Genomic DNA, 17,414 nt, shown 5'->3' on the forward strand with positions numbered 1-17,414 from the left:
AACCATGCTTTAGTGAGGTAGCTTACTAACTTTATTGTTACGGGGTGGATAAAAGTACCATTTTTTTTTTGGTTAATATTAGAAGGGGTGCCCACCAAGCCTAATTATGTGTGAGCTGTAAGCAAAATGGCCACCGTACACAGTATAGTTACATTTATGGTATATCATACACTTGGATATGCACTTAATTTTCCTTTTTTATAAAATTATGGGTATATTCATTCAATTGTACAGACTTGTCAAATGAAGGGGTAGATTAGTAAATGGTATTGTAAGTTGATCTTTGCATGTGTACAATTTGAGTACAGTGAACTGAACCCCTTGGGATCAGGGGTGGTCCATAAGTCTGAAAAAAGTCCATATCTCTGAAACTGTATAAATAACCTTAAAATAGCATAAAGACCATTTTAAAAAAAAATCTGTATTATCAACTACCCTAATAAAACAGTCACTACTCTAATAGAGCAGTCATTTCCGTAGTTCGGTTAATCGATAATCCGGAAAACTAAGGTTTCACTGTAGTCTAACATCTGAGCTTTTAAAGTCATTACCAAAACTGATGTGCATGAGCTAGCTTGATGGCTTGCATTGGGCCAAAAATTTGTGTATTTTCAACTCTCAACTAGTCCAAATGCCAATGTGCAGTTGTGAGCATGTGTATATATCATACCATAGGCGATTCTAAGGGGGGGCCATGGCCCCCCCTGCTGCTGAAAAATAACTTATAAAAATCTTGGGGGAAAGTTGCAGTATAGATTGGCATTGTTGTTTTTAGCATTTTTCATGTTTTTAGCATAAATTTTAGGCTGTTTTCAAGCCATCGCAAAAATCCTGCAGTTTGCAACCCCCAGACACCCCTGAAATTCTACTTTATGCTACAGCCAAACAACAATAGTTATGCTGTTCCCTATACTTCCCCCCCGTAGGTCAGGTCTAGAATCACCACTGGTAGCTATTAGATACAAGCCAGTCTTCAGTTAAAAAGTGACACAATACCTCAGAAGCAATGACAATCTGGTCGGTCGGGTCCGAACAATAACTTTTCATATTTATTTATTTTATTTTAACTGCTTTTTAATGCAGGCAAGGCCTGCATTAAAGGTCTGTGGGCAACTGGTGCCCACAGCCAGAAAAAGTATACGTACAACTTACTAGGTATGGCCTTACATAAGATGGTCTGCATCATAGAGTTAGAAATAAAACATCACACCTCTAATTCCAGTAGCTATCTGAGTTTAGTTTTTAAATTAAAATACTGATCTTCAATATCGATAAACTTACTAATTACACAAAGGCGCCGCCCGCCAATTTACAATTTTTTGCGAAGGGCCAGACTACAGATACTCAGAGCCCTACTTTCAACCTCCCAACACAGTTGCAACCACTTTGTGTGCCTTCCCTAGCTAGAAACAAACGCTACAATATGCATACTTCTCGTGAATATAACAAACGGTTAAGCGCCACGTAAGGAATTCTAATTAATACGCACCACAACATATGGTCACGTGATAATGAATTTGGCAAGGGTATTTTGCCGGAGATTCACTAGTGCCAGGACTAGTTTGTGTGCAGCTACCACTGCCAATGGCACTAGTTATGAGAACATGACCACGTTTGGATTTGAAACAGTATCTGAGAAAGAAAAGGCAAAAAGAGGTACAGCTAATGTTTGAAAGTGGTTTGGTCATGCATTTCAACACCTCTAAGACTTGGGGTAAAAATAATGTATTACTTTTTGAGTATTTATGGTTTGGAAGCTGGAACTGGAAGTATTTGTGTTTGTGCTTACATACTTGATTACCAAAATAACAATCAAACACGACTCTTTGGTCGTTAAGAGTATGACATCAGTTATGCATAACTTGTCAGCAATACTTTATGGTTATCTTCCCTTTGAAGTTGACTAGTACATAAGCAAATGGGATATCTAATTCCTATTCATTGTGCAACAAGTTTACCAGTTGTGACCAAGGAGAAAGTGTCTTCCAGTGGTCAAGTTTTCTCCATTGGTTAAAACTGGTTTGCAGTCTCTGTGTATACCAGCATCATCTGCACCCTTAAAAGGCTGTTTAGTATCACACTGATCAGAGGCAAAGTATTTTAAAGTGTGTACATATAAACATAGCTTCAACTTCATTACAGTATTAGCAAAGTAATATACAGTATGTATAGAAAATTACATAGGCAATAAAGTGGTTAAGTTGCTTGTTAAAAGTATTTAAATGACTGTCTTTGGTAAAAGCATTAATGTTATGCAAGTTCTGATTTCTTGTAGTGGAGGAAGTGTTCTCTCAAGTAGCACATCACTATGATGTGATGAATGATACAATGTCCCTTGGGATCCACCATTGCTGGAAGGACTATTTCATCAAGAAACTTCAGCCGACAAATGATACTATGTTACTTGATGTTGCTGGTGGAACAGGTAATGTTGTATACATACTGGGGACCATCTAGGGAACAGGCATTGTACCATTATGTAGTGTGAGTAGGCCAAAGCCAGTGCAGCATTTTGATTAAATAGTTATATTTTACGTCTGACAAATATGAAGAGGTAGTACTATTAAGTTAACAGCCATGGCCAAATATTTCCCCATGCATTGGTGGTCTGTATTAAGCAGTCAATGCATATATCAGTCAGTCAAAGATTCACCTATGAATCACTGTGTGTATACATAACCCTCTCATATAACTGGCCAGTGCCTGTTTATGAATGTTGCTGAACAGCCATTGAATACCTTTAAGCAATAAAACCAGATAATAGTATTTGAACAAGCCACTACAAGCTGACCTTGCCTTTTCTGTAAACATGCAATTGGTAGGAGCCTCTTAATTGTAATTATGCTTTTATCATGGTCACAGCTAGACACTAAAATGCTGCTGACCACATTTTCTCTATAACAGCCACCTGTATATATAACAGCGGGACTCCAGAAAACACGGAATAACGGAACAGTGGAATAACGGAATTGGTGAAAATTACATTCTTACATTTTACTACTATATATACAGTCTATAGCATTTATACAATACTCACCTCGTAACAATTCCACAGAGAACCCACTAAGGCAATCCTCAGGGCGATCTTTAAATAGAACGAGCACAAAACTAATCACTCTAGAATAATCTAACTAAGCTAAAATACTTTTTAATACACTTTACTACAAAATTGCTACAACACTATAAGTTCTTTCTGCTACAGCTGCTTATACCAGCCGTCACACATGAGTAACTGCCCGAATTATTAGAATCAAGCTGCACAAAGTGATATCAGCTAAATACAGCACTTAACCTTTTGAATTCACATTAAGCTTGTTTGGCGATGGATAACTAACAGGTTAGCCAAAGTAGATTATTTCAGAGAAGATTTCTTAGGATGAAGTGTTGTCACTAATAAATTCAGACAGTTACTATGGCTGGTATAATAGTCTTGCATGGCCAGACCGCTTTTTTCTCTTTGTCATTGAGTAGGGAGAAAAAAGGGTCTGGAACAGTTCGAATCCCACATTCGTCTTGGCACTCCCCGGATAATTGGGGGGTGTTAACCAAAGAAACGTGATGCGTTTTCAAATAGTAGCCGCTTGCGTCAATCAAATACAAGTGCGTATTTATAAATGTATCAGCATCTAAAGCTTCCTTTGAGGCTATAATAGATTGAATCGACTTAGTTGTTTAGGTAAGTTAAGTCTTTGTTTATTGTTGTACTGTGGCATTCTTGTTACAATGGAGTTTAAGCGCATGGGTTGCATACTTATGACGTAGCCTCGTGACGTGTCAAGACGATTGTGGGATTCGAACTGTTCCAGACCCTTTTTTCTCCCTACCCAGTGACAAAGAGAAAAAAGCGGTCTGGCCACACGAGACTAGCTGGTATAAGTAGCTGTAGCAGAAAGAACTTATAGTGTTGTAGCGATTTTGTAGTAAAGTGTATTAGAAAGTATTTTAGCTTAGTTAGATTATTCTAGAGTGGTTAGTTTTGTGCTAGTTTTATTTAAAGATCGCCCTGAGGATCGCCTTAGTGATTCTCTGTGGAATTGTTACGAGGTGAGTATTGTATAAATGCTAAAGACTGTATATATAGTAGTAAAATGTTAAGAATGTAATTTTCGCTTATTTCGTTATTCTGTATTCCGTGTTTTCTGGAGTCCCTATAACAGCCATGGCCCAAAGGTGATCATTATACACAGGTAGCACTGATGGTTACATGATTATTTAGCAAAAGTTACTTTTGTTGTTAGGCCAAATTATTTAATAGTTATACCACGGCTGCGAGGGATTTGTTGATATATACACCCAAAGCCCGAAGGCTGCGGGTGTATATATCAGCAAATACCAAGCAGCCATGGTATAAGTGATATATATCACTCGGCGCACTCACCTAATAGGTGAAAGAACTACTGAGAACTCATCCCGTTTGTTTTATTCAGTAGCATCTGAAGATCGATCGTGGTTTTAATAGCGTGGACTAATATGATCTCACACTTTGTTGCAGCTGTAGTGCAGGCATATGCCAAAATTTGTCAACGTTAAACATCGCTCGAACATTCCTTTGGCAATCTAGATTTAATAAAAAGGAATTTAGTGATGTGCAATAATATCGATAGTGTGATAATCATATCGCAGTGGTTCATTATCGTGATATGATAATAGCTTGTGATTATCGTGATATGATAATAGCTTGTGATTATCGTGATATGATAATAGCTTGTGATTATCGTGAACACCAATATTAAACCTTCTTACCTCGTCGGAGTGTTCTTTTGGTGTCAATTCGCTATGTGTGATGGCTGTCGTCATGAGAATTGTGTGTAATTTCCGTAGTCTGTGAATTGATTGTAAAGGGGCATCTCGTACAGTTCTTGGTTTGTAATGCTGTTATAACAGCAAAGCGGAATGACAACATCACTTTTCATTAATTGATAGTTGGGATGCGAATTCTGTCGCTCAAATAATTTTTCAATTACATATAGGTATGTACTACTTCATTTACACAGTGAAAATAGTCTAAAATATCATCTCAGAGCTTTTAATGTGACAATTCTGATAAATAATTGCATTCCAAGAATGAAATCAAACATTTCCATTCCTATCCAGTATCCCTTAAATGGTAAAGATTTTGTGGTAGGAATTTTGTTTCCTGTAAGAACTAATGCAGGTGTTATGTAGACAACTGATCAGGTTTCACTGTGTTGTATGATTTAAAAGGGTTCACTATTTACTGTATGTTATCGAACAGTGTGGTAATGTTTACCCTAATGTTTAATTCTGTGTGTGATCTTACTGTTGGTTTTGTGTACAGGTGATATTGCATTTCGATTCATGGACTATTGTCCGTGGGGCAGTAGAGAGGTTACTGTATGTGATGCTAATGATAAAATGATACAATATGGAAAGAAAAAAGCTGAAAAGCTAGGCAGAACTGAAGGTACAGGATATATTTGATTATATGTGGTTTTGTTACATACAAATAGGAATCAGATGGTCGCAAGGAGATGCCACCGACCTTCCATTTGAGGACAATTCTTTTGATGCATACACAATATCATTTGGGATACGAAATGTATCAAATTTGAACAAGGTGAAGTGACTGCTGTATTAGAGTAACATTATCAGCTAACTGGTAGGCCTTACAAGAAGCACATCGTGTGTTGAGGCCAGGAGGTCGATTTCTGTGTTTGGAATTTAGCCAGATCACCAATCCATTAGTAGACAGGTTTGGGTAATAATTGTTGTAACTGCCAAGTAGTGTTGTTAATAATTATAGATTCATCCATTGGTATAACTTTGAGATCATCCCCATCTTGGCAGAAGTGATCGCACGTCACAGAGAACCATATGAGTACCTAGTTGAAAGCATACTTCAATTCCCTAATCAAGTAAGGAATTAGTGTTGAAGTTTATTCATATTAAAACACATTTCAGGAAACTTTCTCATATCACATCAAGGAGGCTGGATTTACACACGTCGACTATGAGAATTTGACGTTTGGCTTAGTGGCAATCCACTCAGCATTTAAGTATTAATAAAATAAACATATATAATATACACTTTTTACACGGTACACAGTTCAAAGTGATCGAGCGTGTTCATGTATGCGAGAATAGCTAGTTCATCCTGACTTGAATAACAGGATAGCCACTTGTCCCAGGTAGAAATAGATGAAGTGCTTTGTTTCGTGGGTTACATACGACCCGAAGTTTCTCCCGACGATGCAATGCCACGTTGGGTTGAATTTTTTATCAAACTCCTTTTTTATGTATGACGCGATGTCTTTCTCGATGTTGAACTTTTCCATTGCTTGCGTGGCGCAGTCCACCGCTTCTTGCTGCATATCTTCTGTCATATCAGCATTCTTTATCACTGCTTTGCGCTCAGACATTGTCAATCACTCTTCACAGAACAGCGACTCGTGTGAAAAATCCAGCAAAATTGTCGTTGCTAGTATCAAACCCCTATTTACTTGGGTCTTGGCAACAAATTCTGTATTTTGATTGGTTATATTGCCGTCCTGTGACAAATCCTGTGACAAAATTGTGCGCGTGCGTTTAAAAGCATCCCAGTAACAACAACTCGTGATGTCATAATAGTTCTAACTTATTCACACAGGGCAGTCGAGAGGGCTTGTGTACATTATGGCTACGGCTGATGTGGTCGCTGTCACTGATGATAAAGACGCGGTTTCGCCAGTAGAGGAGACGTATCCACTTACTGTCAACTATTGCGGAGGTGAATTTGTATGACACACTTATTTAGCAGGATCCAGTACTCCTTCTACCAGTACTAGCACTTTTAATTTTACCTGCAAATGCTATCCCGCTAGGGACCTGTGAGAAGGCTAAAGCCTGTGAATAATTTTTACATACATTTTTTCCCCGGGCTGGATGGTCTGCCCTTGCCACCACCCCCAGCACCAGTTGGCATGTGCTGGACCTGTTAGAAGATAAAAACAGGTTGGACTCAGTAGTCCCTGTGCCCATCAAAGCGGCCCATCTCTGGAGAGACATCAGTTGATTGAAATGAGATGGACCTGCTACCACGGATGCACACGGTCGCAGAGCGCAACAGTGAAAAAGACAGTGTGCACCTCATCCAGGCCAGAGTACGGCTGTACGTATTGAACTTCTGCGGGACAGTAGGTCAGCCAGGCGTCTAGAAAACTACTGCTTCTTTTCCCATACCCCCCCAGTAGTTGTAAACACAAGGGGAGTAAAAGAAGCCTGCTCTTCCTCCCCAATGCGGTCTCCTTATTCCCGCTTCTTCTGTAGTTCATAGCGTGGGAAAGAATTATTTAGCATATTAACTTGATGGGGGAAATTGACAAATTGCAAGTTGTGCTCAAACATTAGGCCAACAATTGTAAATTGCTTGTTCCATCCTAGTCAGGTAAAAAATACCATGTGGGCGGGCGGTTATTATTTATTATATTGTTAAAATCTTATTTAATATCAAGGGAGCCCATTAACTCATAATTGCCTTTAGTTCTCTCAAATTTAGCAGAGATGTAAGATTTGTTGTGAAAGATTCGAATAACCCCTCATTTTCTCTGAGCATGCAGCCACCAAATCTTGAAGAGTTTGCTGGCTGGGTGTATATCATGCTTATGGTCATAACAATCGATTGCAACAGTACGAATTTTCCATATGCTCCACACACACGTTAATAACAGATTGTCAGATAAGTGGGACTCCTGTTCAATAACGTATCTCATTCACCAATGGCTACTAAAAGATCCACTGCTTGAAATCCAGCCCGAGGTTGGAATACGTAGTTATCCATGCTTTTTGGTACTAAACAACATCAGAAACCCACTACCTTTCCAACCATGTGCTCACATTAGTACCTTTTTTTTTAAATTAGATCATGTGACTATCAAATGCAATAATAAATTTGCATGCGGCTCTAAAATTACTGTGTGGGCAGGTGACAGGAAACAAGGAATCTACAATTGGTAGCCTTATTTGTAAACAGAGGCAGAAATTAGATCATTGGAAACTTTGCAGTATGATCACATAGCCAAACGTGTGGGGGGGTGGAGACTTGACAAAACGTGGCCTGGCTACATGAGACTAATACTGTATCGTGTTCTGAAAATGGCACAAAGAGTTGTAGAGTACTGGTTGTATAGTGGATGGGGGGTATCCTAATAGTGTACGCACATGTGTTAGCATTATTCCCCAGGTGGGCTCTGCTAATTCATTATGATACTGTATGGGGAATTTGGGCTCAGCACAAATTACACATCTGGCTTAGAAATTATAAGTTCAATTATGCATTCCACCTAACATCTTGAAAATACCAATATGAGGTAATTGATATTGTGCTAAATAGGTTAGTAACAAAAATTGACTTATTTTTTACCCTGAGACTCAGTGTGGCAGCTGCCAAACATGAAAATTTATGCTGTATAATATTTTCTCTATTTTTAGTGTGTACCATGCCAACAGAGGTGAGGGAAACTGTTAGAATATGGTGTTACTCTGGTCTACATAGTACTGTGAGTATTCTGGAATGTATGAAAAGTGTCAGGAGTGGCTACGAGACAATCTACCTAATGAATTTGACCAGTGTAAGTATTTGCTGTTCTACTTGAATATTTTCGGAAGGGACATATCTCTTTTTCTTGTGTGTTGTAGTAACCACTAAAACTGATGATTCTGGAAGTGCTTCCACAAGCAGTAAGAGACAAACAAGAGGTGTGTTCGGTGATCTTGGTTGCCCTTGTCTGAAATAGGGGTAATACAATACTTGTTGGAAGATCAAGATACTCTAATAGAGCAGTCACAATTTTACATCTTCAAAGCTGTAAAACCTACTTGTAACAATAGTGAAGCTCTAAAATATTAAACTTTTCACATGGGGCATGCCTTTAACATGACATGGATCCTGTCCTATAAAGAGCTGTTATAGTAAACGATATTTCACAGAAAATGTCATGGTATTTTAGGAGGCAAAGCAATGAAAAAGGCACGCAAGAAACAGGTACACAGTACTTATTAATATAGGTGTTGACATTTCACTTTGTGCAGGAGGTTGAGAAATTAATCAAGATCTCAAAGGCACAACGTAACAAGAAGAAAATTGTCACAGTCATCGCAGGATTAAGAACATTCGGTACGGCAAGTTTGCTTGTATGCTAGAACAGTATTATACATCTGAGAAATCAAAATTTATGCAGTTAATTGAGCATATTGAGGTGACTGATTGACATAGGAAAGCTTTTGTTTAACAGATTTGGTAAATCATATCAAATTTAATTCCCACTTGTATTACTTTTTATTCCCTTTCACCGTTCATTTCACAACTTGCCGGTGAGGATATTTTACTGATTCATTTTCTTCACCCTAGAAATTGATCTCAAGAAGGCCAGCAAATTATTTTCCCAACACTTCTCTTGTGGTTCATCAATTGCTGGTGACGATGAGGTGGTGGTCCAAGGTGATGTCACTGATGACGTTATTGATTTGATACAGAAGAACTGGCCTGAGGTGGGTGTGTGCTTGTAGCTACTATGTGTACAACTAAGTATAGTTGTACAGTGCAAATGAAACCAACTTGCTTAGTATTCACCTTTTTAATGTACAAGACCACGTAATTAAAGTGTGTCCCAATCGTAACTAACATGTACCTTGTCACCACATTAATATATGGCCACCTCATTATTGAGGCTACACTTTCTGGTTGGTTTACTGTATTAGGAAGAGTGGTCCACTCTTGGTATGTTTGAAACATTAATGGTGTGACATTTTTGATGGACGATGGGTGATGCTAACTTTCCAGAGAAGATTGCATCATCGTTTCAGTCCTGCATTATACTATAATATATCTGCACACAAAGACAGCCAAGCTGGGAAAATAGTTCAATAGCCTGGGTGAAATCAAAATAGGTGATGACCAAGAAACGGCTGCAATGATGTTAATGCAATAAATTTATTAATGGCTGTTGTATGCATTGTTAACATCATTGCAGCCATTTCTTGGCCGCCACCTATTTTGATTTCATAATTTTTTCACCTCTGGGTGTTTTTGTGTTCTTTTTGTACTCTATGTGGCCCCAAAGCCAACTATGTCTTTATCTTTACCCACGTTTCTTCTTATCTACAGACACAATGATGATTGTATTGTATGACCTTTTGGTAAATATAATAAAACGCACATTCTTTTGGGGGGGGGGGGGGGGGGGGGGGCGTTCTAATAGAATGCACATTGAGTAGATTTTAACTAGGATTTTCATTAAGTGAGGTGATCAGTGGTGATAGCATTGGCTCAGTGATTAAACATTTGGGTGTTCAGTATGGAGGTCCCTGGTTCAAACTCTGGTAGTTTTTTAGACTTTTACCCCTGGCTGTTCTATTACAGTATCTTGACTTCACGATTGGTGTTTGTATTGTAACTCTGTAGCTGTTACTTCTTCATTTTTCTAACCATCAAGTTGTGATTGTTTCCTTATGTGCACACCAAATTTCAAGTTATTCTCATAAACATTTTACCCTGTAACCTTGATAGAGGTTCAATCTTTTTTATGATAGCACTGTGTGAACCCCAAAGGCTATCCCACTGGTGAGTTTGCTATTGTGGCGTAAAATGGTGGCCGTGTGCTGCTTCGTTTGGCCTCCAGCCTTGTGACTGTAGTCAGGCAACCAGGCAGGCAGTCAGTCAAAAATTCAAGTTTCGGTGATTTTTAAAAAAATTTCTATATCTGGTAGCCTGCAAGTGTTTTCTGATAGACTAATATTATTCTACAGTATAAAGGTGATTTTCATCGCATAAGATGTTTCTAGGATGATTTTTAAAGGTGGCGGCATGCGTCATTTTTGGGAGGATCTCTACTTAAACAGTGCTACCATACTGTTTTATAAGTGCAAATGAAACCAACTTGCTTAGTAGGTGCCTTTTTAATATAATATATCACTTTAACACCTCAGATAAAAGGAATCCACAGGGTTATATTTCTCATATAACCCTGTGGTCAGGGAAAAGTGTACTTTAAATTTCATAAAGTACACTTTAGGGCAAAGAGTGCTTTATTGCACCGCAAAGAGTGCTACAAAAAAGCACTCTTTGTGGTGCAATAAAGCACAGTTGCCCACGTGCTCTAGTACAGGCTAATAGCCCGTGGCGCTCATGCCAGTATGACTAATCACCCAAGCCGGTGCAGGCTGATAGCCCTCGTCGCACTGAGTGGTCAATCACCCGAGTTCTACCACTGGATTGCTTTTATAGACATATCTAAGTACTTCGATGATGGGTGGGAGAAGATAACATTGCTATTATGTTTGTGAATGTAAACGGACAAGTCCTGGAGATATCATGGAAATGCTTCATCATGTTTCACAATAGAATCGATTGTGGGTTGTGACCAAAACCTGCCAAAATATGCGATGAACGTCTACCATGCCAAACTATGGTGAACTACACGCGAGTTACTTTGTTAAACTAGTTTGTGTGCATTTAGGCTGCTAATAATTCATGCAACGCGTGCTAATTATGAGTCCTAGTGTATGGCTGCAAGCTATGATTAGAAAGTTCCATAAATCATTTAAAGCATTTTGCTTCGTGCTTTATTTTTCATATAGAACTTGCAGATTTTTCATATCGCACTCGTGGCAATTCTTTAACATATACATATCCCTGTGGTCAGGGATATAATCATGATTATAGCCCTGACCACAATGCCTTTGATGCTAAGGCAACTACAAAGCATCAGTTCACTTTATTATTTATATTGAGCTGCTTAAAGTTTTACATTGTGGGTTTGAGTTTAGCATATAGGCTTAGTTTCTCTTCAAGGAAAAATAATTCAACGAGTCATCATCACATACGGTACTGCCCAAGTGCTATGTCGCACGCACAAGTTTTCTCAAGAGTTTAAAAATCGCTAATTAAGGAGCATGGCAACTGTTTTGCTCGCGATTCTCGTGAGCGAAACAGCTGCCACACTGTCTCGCAAACAAACAGTTGCCATGCCCCTTAATTAGTGATTTAAAAAATCTCAAGCAAAGTTGCGAGTGTGATGTTGCGCTTGGGCAGTACCATATAAGGACAATAAATTACAGGTGCTTACTAAAATGATTGTAACTTACAAACAGAATGCCATGCAGAGTTCAAATTTATAAGTTACTGGGTAGGTTTTCCTTGTATCACTTAATTTTCTTTACTACATACAAAGGCAAATCAGTGAAGAAATATCGATGGCATACTGCTGTTTCGACATGACATACCCCATAACTCCCATACCTTTGGGTATACTGCATTGAAAATGAAGATTTTCAAGCTCCTCTTGAGTAGGCAAATAAGATGATAGCCAGGATTTTATTGTTAGATCTTTTCTTCACTAAGAACAAAGTAGTTTACAGATTTTAAAAAAAGGTATACAAGTATTTCACCTATTGTCTTTATACTGTAAATTTAGACTTTTTGCCTATATCCATTCACCACTAAACTTTGCTCAAACACTTTGGGTGATTAGCTATATGACCATCACTTATTTCACCACACGCAAGAGTTCATAATTAATATTTTGAACTTGTAATTGTTGATAGTTGGCCAGAGAAATGCTTCCAATACACACACCCATTCATTGCAATTTACAAGCATTGTAAAGCTGGCAAACAAATATACAGGATTAAAAAAGCTAGGTGATGCTATATCGTTTCTTTGTAAAGAAATGGATTTGCACACTTTGAATTTTAAGCCTATGTCAGGCTACATGTGCTGTTTTACGCAAGAAAACTGGAGAAGATGGAAAGGCACGTTATACAGTTTTAACACAACACAGTGCTTGTGTAAATGCTAACAGTAGACAAATCCTCTTTAATTTTATGTATCATGTGGTGAATTGTGTTGATTTCAAAAAAATGTTTTGTGGCCATAAAATGCAAAAAACTTTAGTCCAGTGAATGGATACACTACCGTATTTCAAGATTTAAAATGTCTTTGCTCATATTTATACCATTGTTACATGTGAGAGGTAGTGTATATAAGGCACTTGTATACTTGTAAATGGTACAATTGAGAAAACGTGTCAACTTGTCATTCATTGTGTATCACTTAATCATTATTTCCACAGGTGGATGATGATGCTATTGAACTAGTCAGCAACTCAAAGAGATGAAGACCACTCAATGTGTACATACCTAGTGTAAATTCTGTTTAAAGTTTTCTTTCATACTCCCACCAGTGCGTGCTTCACGCCTTCGTGTGGCTGCTGCTTCTGGGATTTGAAACTAGAATTCTATACTGACTCGCCTTAATAGTAAGACATCAAAAGCTTTAGCAAACATTAATAATTTAAGAGGAGGTATTAAGAATGATGTAAGGTTGGGGTAATATTCTAATGTTTACCCACTATGATAATGTAAGAAATTCTTATATGTATAAACCAGCCAAAAGCTATAGCATCTGGTAGGTTTTGCTTGAATAGGTGGCCTGTTATACTTTGTAAAATTGTGGGGGGTGGGGTTAAAAGCTGCCTTCTGTTAGATACAGTGAATTGGTGATCAGCTCATTTAGTATTAGTTAACTACTGATTGTCTGATTTAACCATTTGATCTTACCCTATATTTGCCAAATGTTGTATAGTTTAGTGTCACCAATGTGAAACAGACAGATCCTTCTGAAACAGCTTGACATAAGAATATTGCCCTAATTCTTTACATTACCTGCATACAGCTTACAATACAATGGTATGCTACAGACAATGCATGACTATGTGAAATTAGCTAGTGGTTTCAGGACCTTTTCAACATAATAGTATCGTTCATATTCTGGTAAAAAGGTGTTCTGTAGAAAGTGGAGGAAATCTTGTGTGATGCCACGTTCTGTCAAGTAGTCATAGTACAGTGACACCAAACCCTAAATTGTAAAATTTGTTTCATAAGGAAGGAGCAAACAATAAAAACTCACTTCAGACAAGTCAGTTGTATCCACTGTTAGATCAGAACTGGATATTCCGATGGATGTGATGTCGTAAATATCCTCCTCAGTCATGTCGTTGAGCACCTCGGCTGTTTCATATGTACAAGAGAAACAGATTTCATCAGATGATTTCTTGATCTTCACGTCAAACTGTGGCATCTACAACATCAGAAAACAATGACAATGTGCAAGGGGAGACCTGATTATCCATAGGACCAGAAAAATAACCCCATAAATGAGGTGGTAGCCTTATCATGAAGTACACATTAAGGGCTGACTCGATCAGCTACAGGTTGGAAACTACTTGGTAAGGAGGTGGACACTACTGTGGCACTGTGCATTAGTTACCATTTCATCTGAAGTATCATCTTCATAGTAATCATCCTCTTCCTCCGATCCTTCAAATTCATCTTCGCCTGCCTCTTCTGGATAATCTGAGTCGTATTCATCACTGTCAGATGAGCTACTACTCAGCTCATCTGATGAGCTGCTACTCAGCTCGTTAGAAGCAAACCCTCTGATGTCTGCTTCTACCTCTACTGTGATGCTGCAACAAAACATTCAATTGATAAGACTACATTCCTTGATATACACAGGTAGATTACTTTACTGGTGCCCACTTTAGGCTGTTTTCAAGCCTTCAAATTACAACCCCCAGAAACTTTACATTACAGCCATACAACAGAGGTTATCCATTTACGTCATTGTAAGTTAGTAACAGTTACTAGACACCATGTTTTTGAGGCAAAAATCCATACAAGAAAATGTAACATTTTTTTTGCGATACTTATATTAATAGCCAATCGAAGAGTGGGAATAAAGGGGACTGGATTAACATAGTGATACCAGCTGGAGTTTAATGGCCCTGTTTCTTCCAGCTGTGAAGCAATATTACTATAAAACAACAAAAAAACATAACAAATGCACCACAGCTTTCTTATTTTCACTAGCATTCTTCAGCCTCACAAATACACAAAGATAACCTGGAAAATATTTACTGTGATGTCAAATGGATGCCCTCTGTGGTCATGCTATGCCCTATGCTGCCCCCTGTAGGTCAGGCACTGCTGCCCCCTGTAGGTCAGGCACTGCTGCGAGCAAACACATAATTAAATCAGTTTATTCAAATGCATTTGTTTAGAGGAAAATTTTTGTAAAAGGCAGATTTACAACTTCTCCACTTTTCTGGAAAATGCTACATACATCAAATCAACAGTACAAAATTTCTCTTCAACCTACTTACGTTTCATTCTTGTGTGTCCGTTCAAAGACAGCTGTACCATCATCATTATTTAAACTCAACTATATAATGACAAGTTTTAAAAAACTACATGGCCTAAAACATCAGAGACAGAGATCACCTTGAAACCTTTGTATTTTGGTAGTTCAGCTGCTGAACTGCAATTTAGCTCCTCGGTATGGAATTCCATTTCCCTATTAATATATTCACGTAGTGGATTCGGTGCTGTAATTACAAAATAATTAAATATAGCTTGAACCTGCACCACTAGCCTTTAGTATCAGATGATGCGGCACGTACATGGTTTAAACCCACGACACCAGGTCTTGACAAATTCAGATGTCTCTGTGAAGTCGCTGAAACGCATGAGCAAAGTCAGTATACCCTTTTATATCATCCAATTAGAAAATTCTCACTTCTTAAACAGCAGAAATTTCTTCTTATGCAGAGACCCTGTGCACAGCCTTTAATGTGTGCAAAAATACTGGACGAAACACGAAATGCCATGATGCAACACGAGGTTAACCAGTTCTTAAAGGTGCTCACCAATAAGTCCTGCTGATTGATTTACGGACGAAGTCCGGAGCTATGAAACCTGCACTGCGCAAATAGAGTATCAACACGAGTATCAACACCTCAGTTGAATACTGAACGTTCTAAAGAAACTGCTTTTTATTTTATTTTTTCTAAAGAACTGCTGATAAATGTTGAGTAGCCTCCATATAAAGACCAGAGTAAGGTGTCAATATAACCACTTTCATACTGCCAGTTAATATACTTGGGACCAGGGTCGAATTTATTAAGGCTTTACAGCACAAGTGCTGAAGGTCTGTAGGACACCTGGTCCTACAGCCTGTCTAAAGTTGTTACAGAAGTGTGTTTGAAAAGGTGGAGAAAGGAGAAAAAAAAATCCATGACTGGACCTGGCCATGGGCAACCTCGAACCTGCTTGAATTTTACCTTGATCATTTGATTTTTCATCAAATTCTCACACTAGCCTTCAAAGGTGATGGATCACTAACACTTCTGCAGAAGTCTTGATTCACTGCAAGCAAATTAAAGCCCCCATGAATCAGTGTCAATCCTATTTTGATCCCGGTCACCAGTGTTTGACAGACACTTTAGACTACTAGAATACAGTTTTACATTTTTATGGGCAGGAGTCGCAGGACAAAGCTATTACTCATGCCAAAAACAAACAAAATAGGCTCGGTTACAAGAAAATGTTCGATAACACTCAGAGGCTGATTACATTTGACTATGTAATGCTATACAAGTGCTTGCAGTTCATTGCACTGAATTTACACACAAGGGTAACATCACAGCGCGTATTGTAAATGATTTAGCATGAAGATATACTAGTACACTGCACATGAAATGGCTGTTAAGTTTGCTTGGCTATAATAGCAAGACACCTTCAACATAATAGCAGAATGGTCTGGCAAGATGATCTGCAAGACAGAGTCTCGTGTAATACTAAGTTTAGTCGCAACAGTAAGTCACCAAATTCTATAGTACAAAATTCATCATTCTGTAGCTCATTATAGTTTGTAACTCACATAGGATAGCTCACAGGGTTGAACACATGTCACTCAACTGGTAAAAAAGCTAATCCTTACTTGTGGAAGTCCTCATGATTTAGTTTTTTAAGCCTGTTCGCAGTCTTGTGCGCACATTCAAAACAGAATCAATTCACCATATGATTCCTTGATGTTGATGGCCACCTCAAAATACGTATATCTACGATCAAGAGTTCATAGGACCTTAGAGTCTATCCATTTAGTGGTAATTTATACCCTATTAAGGGCATTCTTCTCTACTTGATCATCAGTCATTGGTATCTTCTGTGATCACACTTTTCAGTATCACTACTGTCAGGCATATTGTCATTTAACTTATCAAAGGCAAACCTTGCAATGTTTGCTCAATAACATTGCAAAAAAAGAGGAACGCTTCTACTTGTCAGGCCGGGGTACACATATACAGGATGGTCCAGTACAAAATGTTGCATATTGAATGCAAGCAGAGAGAGAAACCATCACTAATGGAATGATAAAAACACTACAAACATGAAGAGTCCTCAGACACATGTGACCACAACCTAACAGTGTCTGTGTGGGATTGGCAAGGGTGTGGGAATTTCAGCTCCGTTTTGTGATGATGTAATCACATTTTAAAAACTTGTTGACGTCACCACATAAACAGCTTTATTTTCAAACGGAACTGAAATTCCCAGTACAAAAAAAGTAGTTACAGATT

At 38.3% G+C, this 17,414-nt stretch overlaps 3 protein-coding genes across 3 annotated transcripts; 2 read left to right on the plus strand and 1 right to left on the minus strand.

Moving 5' to 3' along the window:
* The first annotated feature begins 1,461 nt into the window (after positions 1-1,461).
* On the plus strand, positions 1,462-6,430 carry LOC136243665 (2-methoxy-6-polyprenyl-1,4-benzoquinol methylase, mitochondrial-like). The gene is made up of 7 exons (XM_066035205.1): positions 1,462-1,656; positions 2,276-2,425; positions 5,300-5,425; positions 5,472-5,578; positions 5,625-5,713; positions 5,765-5,876; positions 5,923-6,430. The coding sequence occupies exons 1-7, from the start codon at positions 1,512-1,514 to the stop codon at positions 6,022-6,024; spliced, it is 831 nt and encodes a 276-aa protein (XP_065891277.1). The 5' UTR covers positions 1,462-1,511; the 3' UTR covers positions 6,025-6,430.
* Positions 6,431-6,567: 137 nt separating this feature from the next.
* On the plus strand, positions 6,568-13,251 carry LOC136243667 (density-regulated protein homolog). Its single transcript, XM_066035207.1, has 8 exons — positions 6,568-6,727; positions 8,428-8,447; positions 8,492-8,567; positions 8,635-8,694; positions 8,946-8,980; positions 9,028-9,112; positions 9,347-9,486; positions 13,068-13,251. Exons 1-8 carry the CDS (start codon positions 6,634-6,636, stop codon positions 13,110-13,112), a joined length of 555 nt encoding a protein of 184 aa, XP_065891279.1. The 5' UTR covers positions 6,568-6,633; the 3' UTR covers positions 13,113-13,251.
* Positions 13,252-13,623: 372 nt separating this feature from the next.
* Positions 13,624-15,729, minus strand: LOC136243664 (uncharacterized). Its single transcript, XM_066035204.1, has 7 exons — positions 15,572-15,729; positions 15,428-15,511; positions 15,277-15,380; positions 15,159-15,217; positions 14,264-14,462; positions 13,904-14,074; positions 13,624-13,852 (listed from the first exon to the last, which is right to left on the minus strand). The coding sequence occupies exons 1-7, from the start codon at positions 15,660-15,662 to the stop codon at positions 13,706-13,708; spliced, it is 855 nt and encodes a 284-aa protein (XP_065891276.1). The 5' UTR covers positions 15,663-15,729; the 3' UTR covers positions 13,624-13,705.
* Positions 15,730-17,414: the final 1,685 nt, after the last annotated feature.

Source organism: Dysidea avara, chromosome 13, assembly GCF_963678975.1.
Source record: "Dysidea avara chromosome 13, odDysAvar1.4, whole genome shotgun sequence".
In the NCBI taxonomy this organism is placed as follows: domain Eukaryota; kingdom Metazoa; phylum Porifera; class Demospongiae; order Dictyoceratida; family Dysideidae; genus Dysidea; species Dysidea avara.

Excerpts from the sequence above, each read along its gene's own strand:
- LOC136243664 (XM_066035204.1), bottom strand. The coding sequence starts at position 15,662 with ATGGCATTTCGTGTTTCGTCCAGTATTTTTGCACACATTAAAGGCTGT. Across the intron at positions 15,512-15,571 it reads AAATTTCTGCTGTTTAAGAA|CGACTTCACAGAGACATCTG; the intron begins GTGAGAATTTTC and ends CATGCGTTTCAG. Across the intron at positions 14,075-14,263 it reads ATGATACTTCAGATGAAATG|ATGCCACAGTTTGACGTGAA; the intron begins GTAACTAATGCA and ends CTGATGTTGTAG.
- LOC136243665 (XM_066035205.1), top strand. The coding sequence starts at position 1,512 with ATGAATTTGGCAAGGGTATTTTGCCGGAGATTCACTAGTGCCAGGACT. Across the intron at positions 5,714-5,764 it reads ACCAATCCATTAGTAGACAG|ATTCATCCATTGGTATAACT; the intron begins GTTTGGGTAATA and ends TAATAATTATAG. Across the intron at positions 5,877-5,922 it reads TACTTCAATTCCCTAATCAA|GAAACTTTCTCATATCACAT; the intron begins GTAAGGAATTAG and ends AACACATTTCAG.
- LOC136243667 (XM_066035207.1), top strand. The coding sequence starts at position 6,634 with ATGGCTACGGCTGATGTGGTCGCTGTCACTGATGATAAAGACGCGGTT. Across the intron at positions 8,448-8,491 it reads TGTGTACCATGCCAACAGAG|TACTGTGAGTATTCTGGAAT; the intron begins GTGAGGGAAACT and ends TGGTCTACATAG. Across the intron at positions 9,113-9,346 it reads CGCAGGATTAAGAACATTCG|AAATTGATCTCAAGAAGGCC; the intron begins GTACGGCAAGTT and ends TCTTCACCCTAG.